General features: G+C 46.2%; 1 protein-coding gene across 4 annotated transcripts in view; it reads left to right on the top strand.

Moving 5' to 3' along the window:
* Positions 1 to 2174: 2174 nt before the first annotated feature.
* LOC122130407 (calcipressin-2-like) overlaps positions 2175 to 8734 on the top strand; it is a 34324-nt gene continuing 27764 nt past the window's right edge. For 2 of the 4 annotated variants that reach the window (XM_042705139.1, XM_042705141.1), the window contains exon 1: positions 2175 to 2538. In XM_042705139.1, coding sequence (XP_042561073.1) covers positions 2452 to 2538 — 87 coding nt within the window. In that variant the 5' untranslated portion in view covers positions 2175 to 2451. The remainder of the gene's footprint in view (positions 2539 to 8734) is intronic. The other 2 variants (XM_042705140.1, XM_042705142.1) reach the window with 1 other exon arrangement.

Raw genomic sequence — 8734 nt, 5'->3', positions numbered from 1 at the left:
CTGTCTCTCTGTTTTCCATGGATGTTTGAGATGCAGTGTCAAACTCCGCTCCACCCTCACTCTCCCCGGCCCTTTCAAACACCCTTTCCTGGGCTCAGCAATCAACATCCCGCTAGCGCAATTAGCTTAACTGCCTGTCCTCCCATATCAGTGCATTAGCGGGCCGCGCAGCTCCGAGCCTCCTCCTCTCCCTCTCAAAGGTCACGTGTACCCTCCAAATCACACCAAGGAGGTCATTTATTGACAAGAGAAGAAGTGATTTTCCATTTTGGAGGAGGAGAGGGGGGGGCGGGGGGGTTGTCGTGTCAAGGCTTGTGGAAAGGTAAACACAGAATATGGCTGTTGGATGAAGCAAGGGGGCTAGCCTGTGGTCAGCCATGGTTTATGGTCGCTGCAGCAGGCAGTCTTTTCCAAGCTGACAGGTCACCGACGTCCCACTGTGTTCGTAGCTCATATTGGCCCTATTGTTTCCACAGCACCTGCGCTTCCTCTCAGGGGCTAGTTAATATATGGCCCGGTGACCCCATCGTCCACGCTGGTCCTCCGAGTGCGGTGACTGAATGTGAATCATGTATTACAAAGCTCATAAACCATGAAACGGTTTTCTTCACATGCCATAAGGGGCTGAGGGGTTTGATCAAGAAGAGCACCTGTTTCCATTCATTGTTCCGGCTCTTTCCATTGCGTTTCTCTGACAACCTTTACTATTTACTCCTCGATATTAGCGAAGGAGCCAAAGCAGGTCAGAGCACGGAGACACACATTTATCATATTGAGAGCTGAGCTTTGAACATCAAGGGCAAATGTATACCTATCTATACATCTATACATAAATATCTATACCTGACCACCTTCTGGGTCCCGTCTTTGTTAAAATACCAACATGATCCATGAATCATTTTGTCCCCACAAAAATCTTGGTCCCCACAGTGCAGGTTTACAGATCAACCTTACACACAAAAAAACACACACTGGCTCATCTATCTTGGGACAGAGCTGGCAGACTGTGCTGGCTGGCTGTGAGCGGGGCGATTTGATATGTAAATGTCTGGAAATGCAAATGAATTATTAAGCTGTTGTTAGTTGGGTTGCTGCAGTGGTGGATGCAGCAACATCAGTGGGATCCGCTTCTACTGACAAACCAATAGCTCCTCCACCTCAGCCCTGTATAACTGGCACTTTATTGGGGCCAACAAAGACCATGTGGTCCACACAAACAACCCTGTGCTAGCGGTTCAATTAGGTAATCATCAATAGATGGGCCTGTTGATGGTACAAAGTCAGACTTTCCAAATGGGGTACTCTGTAAATAGGAAGGGGTTGGCTAAAAATTATCTGTAATACTGAATTTGTTAAAAAATTAAGCTCGAATTTGCTGAACTAGCGTGACATTTTCAGATGTGAGCAAGTAAAGAAGTGAAGAATTGTCTAGAAATATCTGACAATAAAAGATCCTGTGATAAGACAAAGAAAGGCACGTTTTTTGGAGTTCTTTGCAGCAGCACCCCTGCACACCATACAGAACATTTTGGTGCAAGGTCAACCCCCTATAGAGTCCACAGTGAACACAGCGCCTCAGTATTTACTCATGTAGCAAACTCTTTCAGAAGTTCTAGAACATTCTCACGATGACGAGGCTTAAACAAGAAACAGAAATGGCTGTGTGTCTGTCTCTCCATGTTAAGATGGAAGAATGTAGACTGTGTGTGTGTGTGTGTGTGTGTGTGTGTGTGTGTGTGTGTGTGTGTGTGTGTGTGTGTGTGTGTGTAAAAGGCTTGAGATCTGCAGGAATGAGTCATACATCTCACAAAAGCATGCCTGCTCTGCACAGACTACAACCAGCTTCAGCACATCATCATTTTCTGTTTGCTTCACTGCATTAAACACTCTCCCCTACACACACACACACACACACACACACACACACACATCAAACCAGAGATGAGAAGGAAAGTTCTGGTTGTTTGATTGAGTGAGGCTGTGATGTAATTGTAAGACAAGCGTATGTGTGTGTGTGTGTGTGTGTGTGTGTGTGTGTGTGTGTGTGTGTGTGTGTGTGTCAGAGAGCGAGAGAGACAGGGAGGGGAATGGCCAAGACTCTGCTCTCTCCCTCCTCCCTCCCTACCTCCCTCCCCCACTCTCTCTCGTTCGTCCTCTCTCCCGCCCTCTCTCTCTCTCTCTCTGTGTTTCTCTGCCTCACCAGAATAGAGGATCAGAGAGGCAGCCAGCTAGAGTACGGGAGAGAGAGAAAAGGAGAGCGTGTTTTCTGCGCTCCTCAGAATAATTAAACACACGCAGAGGCGCACAGTCCTGCAGTAGCTACTGCCACGCTTGGTCACACATTTAAACTCTACGCTAGCAGCCACTCAAACACAACCATTAATCATACACACACACACACACACACTGATTGTTCAGGTTCTGACCAGCACCCATCAGTACCGGTGAAACATGCCATCTCGCAGCATGGAGTGTGACGCGTCCACGCTAATAGCCTGCATGGTGGACGTGGAGGTCTTCACCAACCAGGAGGTCAAGGTAGGCGACTGAACAGGCAGGGGTGTGTGTGTGTGTGTGTGTGTTTGTTGTTATGTTGGTGCTGACAGAGCAGCAAACCCTCTTCTCGAAGAGCGCATGTGTTACGATCACCATGTGAGTTTAAACTCCAGATACAACCTTTGACAACTTTGTTGTGAGTCTTTATGTTGCAGTTGTGGTTAAACATTGTGACCAAGCACCATGTTTTCAGTATGCCATGCCATGAATTTAGTGCAACATGCTGCATTCAAATGCACACGGTTTACAGGTACGCTGACTAAATAGAAGCAAAGTTTGAAAGTTTTGCTTGGTCTTGTTTGTGAGATATTTGTGGATGAGGGAAAGAGATGAGGTGTCAGAATGACTCTTCTTTGGGCTTTGAACCATTACACAGAAGTAGGTAGATTGTTGTTTATAAGTAATCATCTTAAGTTAAGTAATTTATGGCTTTTTTTATCAAGCTTAATCTATGAGGCACGAGAAAGACTTGACACTTAATGTAGATATACGACTGTCTGTGTGTGTGTATATGTGTGTGTGTCATGGTTTTGCACAATGTTTGTTAGAGTCTCAAATGCTTTGATATGAAGTTGCTAGTATAGATATCTAGAGATGTAAAAGATGTGCATTGTCTTGTGTGTGTGTGTGTATGCATGTGGAATGCACACTCATCACATCGTATATAATGTAAGTGTACACAGTGCTGTCTGTGTGTTGGATCATACAAAAAAAAAACATGCCTGTGTGTGTGCTCTTAAGTGCGGCATCTCTGCACTGGTGCTGCAGAGGAGGGCAGCGGTGTCTGTCTCAGTGTCCGCGCGCCAACCAGACGCATTTCTATGAATCGCTCTGCATCACGCTGCCCATCCTCCTACGCACCCACCACCACCACCGCCACCTCCACCCTGTTCTGTTCCATTCATAAAAATTCCCCTCTCCCCCGTCACTCTCATCGCTCTCCCACAAGAGAAACTACACACACACACACATGTAACATGCAATAGAACACACACAATAAACACTTGCATAACAATAACGCATACAGACTTATGTATATGTGGACGTTCAAGCCCCACATTCAAATTTGCACAGTTTTTTTTTTTCCCCTCCCAACAGTTCCTCATTCTCTGTTAATGAATAGAAATAAATGTTCAATTTCTACCTCTAATTCTTTGTTGTTGGAAAGCCTGGGAGTTTCCTAGAAGGTTAATCATCGCTATCTCTCAGGAGCAGGGGGGGGGGGGGGGGGGCGAGTTCTGTGGAACAGGGCGGAAGTTGGCTGGACATCATAACCTGGCTGGCTTCGCCGTATTACCTGCTCCAGTGACTCAGAAAAAAAGCACCTCCTCTCGACATGGACATGAGACAGCCAGCTCTTATGGACCTCTTCCTGCTCGCTCACGCTGACGACTTACTTCCCAAATCTACAGAGGCGGGTTTGGTGAAGCCTCTCGCCACTGTACAAGGAATGAAAACCATCAACTGTTCATTAGCCGTCTAGACAGCCAGGTATGGTGGGAGGAGAGACTGAGAGACAAGAGGAAGAGGAGGCAGAGATGCTGGAGTTTTTTTTTTTTTTTTTTAAGGATCCTTTTAGGCCCTCCGTGTGGCCTGTGCAGAAAGCACTCCAAATGCCTGGTCATGCCACCTGCCTGTGATGATAAATAAGGCTGTGTGCGTTTAGGACGTTGTTTGCATGAGCACGCAATGTGAAGCGCTGCAGTGCAGCGGATGTCTTTTATCAGCATCTCTGTACTACGCTATCAGAACCATCTGCGAAAGCCAAGGCTGTGTTTAAGAGCAAGCACACCCAGGGCTGATTCTACTGTGCTATTTATTTTAGTGTCATCTCTTTCGGGGACTTTGAGTCTTTTCTATCTTTCTTACATGTGGGTGTGACACATTCATTAATCAAGTGGAAATGGCAACAGTGTGTGTGTGTTTGTGTGTGTGTGCGTGTGAAAGGAAGCATTTCTGTGCACAGAAAGCAAGTCGTTCTCCACTGCTATGAATTCTTGGACTCCCTACTCATTTCTCTCTCTTTCTCCAACGTGTCGTATTGTTTACCAGTCGCATCGTTCGAAGACACTTAGAAGTCTGCGTTTCGCTGTTCTCTGTCAAACACCATGTCCTGGCCCAGCGTTCCCTTCTCTAAATAGTGAGCGGCTACGCTTACTCAAAGCCCCTTCCACGCGGACGTTGTCGCTCCGCATTACGCAAAGCTAACGCTCTGAGGTGGCGTGCTAAGAGATGCTTCCGTACACACTTTCCTCTCCCACCGCCACGGATAGGGAGACAGCAGGGGAACAGTATTTTGAACGCCTCTTAACGAGCCCTGCAAGCGCACTATCATTACAGGGGTAATTGCTGTATAATTACCATGGAATGGCATTACATAATTCAAAGTGCCCGGCTAGAAGGAAGGATTAGGTAGGAAAAGCAGAGGGATCCAGATTGTACGACTGTTCTGTTGTTCTGATGCAGAGGATTAAACCCACTGACATTAATTCCCTTCCTCTCCCTTAAATCAAAGCCTTGGGTTCACAGGTGACCATGTTTGAAACAGTTTTGTTGTTGTTGTTGTTCATTTGTTTACTGTGAACAGACTAGCATCAAGGGAAGGATGTTAAGCCTTCACCATACTTTTAGCAGTTCAGGTTCAAGTACCCCAAAGTTGGTGGGGCTTAGTCTTGAAAGGGCCAGGGATGTGCTCTGTTTTTTCAGGAAGCACATAATGTAGCTATTCTTGAAGAAACGACCTCAGTAAAAGCAGCAGCTGTCATACCTCTTTAGTTTCTTACCCCCCACCCCCCCACCCCCGCCTCATTCTGTCTCTCTCTCTCATTCACTCACTCACTCATTTTCTCTCCATCTCCCCCCTCACTCTCTCTCTCCCTGTCCAAGAGATGGAAAATCTGCCTTATGAGAGGATGGCTGAATAGAGATAGGATCACTAACCCCTGCCTTCCAGCTGCTATTTCAGACTTCCTGTACAGGGGGGGGGGGGGGGGGGGGGGGACGGGACATGTGGATCCTTTACAGGAGCTCTGAACTCGGAGAGAGGCTCCGTAGGGAGAGGGTCAGAGGTCACCTCGGACGGGCCCGTTTGACAGCATCGAATGACTCTAGGCCTGGGTCTGCTTAAGATGAATTAGAGTGTCTCGGTCTGTTTTTCTCTTTATGCCCTCCCCTGTTTCTGTCTTCCTTTCTAGATGTCCATTCTGCTGTCTTTCTTCTCTATCTATGTCACTGTCCATCTCGCCCCCTCTCTCTTTCTTCTTCTCTGTTTCAGTTCAATTCCATTCAAATGAGCTTTATTGGCATGACAAATATCATCTTGTATTGCCAAAGCATTTCTAATTGCACAAAGACTTGGTATATTTAAAGAAGAGAGCATCATGTAGCCTAGTGCAATGGCACTGTGTGTTTGTGCGTGTGTGTGTGTGTGTGTGTGTGTGTGTTTCTTCTTCTTTTTCGCGTTCAGGTTATTGCTCATAGATTTATTTACATTAATATATATTGTCCTGCTCTACTCGATCCCAAACACTTGAGCTAATCTATCTCCTGCTTCGGTGGATAGGGGTCTGTGTTCAATTAAAGCCAAAGCAGCCGAAGCTGCAGTTAAATTTGACATTTACTGGTGAAATAGTGCTAAGGTTAGCATTGCCTTGGGTTTCTGCTCCCTTCTCACCCCTGCCGCTCTCCATCTCCTGCTAGAGTAATTTCCCTGGCTAACAAACACATACACACACACACACACACACACACACACAAAGATAATCAAAAACAAAAACAGCCTACCCAAGCACACACACACATACAGACGGATACAATCACACACACACACAAACACACATACATATATACACACAGACACACAGGTTTGGCTTGTAGACGCATGTAATTACTTAAATACCCGTATATACGCATACTTCTGCACCCTCAAAGGAAGGCGCTGGAAAAACAGAACACCTTGGACCACTTTTCCCCACCAGGCTCATACCAAATAACTCCCCATCCCCCTAACACACACACACACACACACACACACACACACACACACACACACACACACACACACACACTCGTCCTTCTGTGGTCTTTAAAACCCAACACACTTCCTTGTAGTAACCCCTTGTGCATTGCCATCAGTGAACAAATGTAAGCGAGCAGTGGAAGAGGAAATGTCTCTTTAAACAAAATGCAATATAAAGCTAAAAGCCTTTCAGTAACGCATAACATTTTAGATCTATTGTGGCCTGTTCAGGAAAACAAGCTAGGGCCACAGCATACACACACACATCGAAAAAGGCCAATGTGAGCAGCACCTCTTAAGGTCTGATGGTAATTAGTTTTATACCATATATTGAAGATTCAGTCTTAGGTTTGATCAGTCAGGATTCAGGTTTATTCTTGAAGAATGGCGGCCGACCATTTGTGAGACAGAGACTTTCAGATCCATCCTCCCTCACAGAACTTCACCTCAGCATATCTGATTTGTTCCTTGAGGAACAGTCTGTTAAATACACTATATCTAAGGGGTGTCACCGTCTATTCAAATGGGCCATGCATGCAGGGTTCTTTGTCTCGACCTGGGGGGGGGGTGAGAGTCTAGTATCACACCTCACTTACCCAGGTCAACAGACCTATTAAATAGCTACTTTGTTAGCACTTCCAGGTCACGCTGGAGACATGTAGGAGTTTGGGGCTCAGTTCAGCGGTGCCCTTTAGGACACTTTTCATGCATTACTGAACCAGTCCTCCACATCAGCATAGACATACTGTATAAACACAAGACCAGTCCTCTGTCTAGAGCTGCTTCATTCAGTTCCCTTTCACCCCCACCATCTTTGTTGTTTTTTCCCTTTAATTTGACCAGAGTGACCCTTGGGCCCCCATCGCAAGGCGATCCTAAAATGGCGATGTTTTTGAATCGCTCCAGATCCAGCCACTTACAGAGTTAAATAGCTGCCACGCCGGGATTGAACCTGGTTCATTTCGCCTTCCTGGAACAGCACTTCCTGATTAACTGCCCTTTTTGTTGTTGCTCCTTGTTTTTGTTGTTGTTTTTTTTTGGGTCGAACGGATACATGCGAAACGAACCCCTCTCGTTCAGATCTACCCACTTTTCTCAGCATGTTTTTAAAACGATTGACCCAAGTTCCATAATGAGCGCACATAAAGCCAGGAACCAGGTTTAATAGCGGGCTGGAAGAGAGGCCCCCACCCGATCATTTGGCTTCAATGGCCCTGTCGACTGCAACACAAATACCAGCTGATCTTGGGTGATGTTGATGCTGGGCCTACTCCTGCCACATATCAAACTTGATTGATGTCATTAAAGGGCTTGAAAAAAAGGTTCCTCCCCATAATCGATGAAACTCATTGAAAAAAGGTTCTTTTGGGGAACTTTTCTAAAGGAATCCTTGCCAGCTAAAAGGTCCTTTGTTGCACAGGTGAAATTGTGCAGAAACTTCTATAAAGAACAAATAGCTATTGTGAAAACCTCTAGTCCATTCGTTCTTTCTTTCTAGTAGTATTTTTGAAGATTCACTCTTTTGAAGATTCACTTTGGACATGCAAACCCTTTTCTTCCCAAAGAGTTCCCATTGCTGCCTGCTGTATGTTTGAGCCAGGTGAGACTGTGACCTGCGCACCCATCCTGACATGTCTGCCGACCTGGGCATCACCGTGGAGAAGAAATGTTGTTTAGATGTCTCTGAGGGGGATAAGAGGAACTGAAGTACCGGCACATTCCACGGCTATTGATGGATGGCCTGTGAGAAGGGTTCTTGTGTTACGCCGTGCCACACAGCGCCGAGATTCCTCCGAGGTTAATGAGGGGGCAGTGTAAACACACCACAATGGAAACACACCACAAGTGATGCCCTCCTCCAGGAGAGGGGGCATTCTGTCTGTCTCCCTTTTCTCTCTCTCTCTTTCTTTCTTTCTTTCTTTCTTTCATTCTCTCTACCCCCCCCCTCTGCCACTCTGCCCTTTTCCTCTTTCCCTCTGGGCTGCCTTTTTTCCTGACGTCCATGGAAAAAAATACCGGGAATTTTTGTAGCAACATAGCATGCTGTTGTTCCTGAGAAGTGGTAATGCCAGTGAAGCAGAAAGAGATGAAAAGCCCCCATGGGCATGACACCTCCCTTTCTTTCTCTCTGCACATCTAAGGCAGTGTCTGCCTTTCTCA

This window comes from Clupea harengus, unplaced genomic scaffold, assembly GCF_900700415.2.
Source record: "Clupea harengus unplaced genomic scaffold, Ch_v2.0.2, whole genome shotgun sequence".
NCBI lineage: Eukaryota > Metazoa > Chordata > Actinopteri > Clupeiformes > Clupeidae > Clupea > Clupea harengus.
This window is presented reverse-complemented; position numbering and strand designations above follow the sequence as displayed.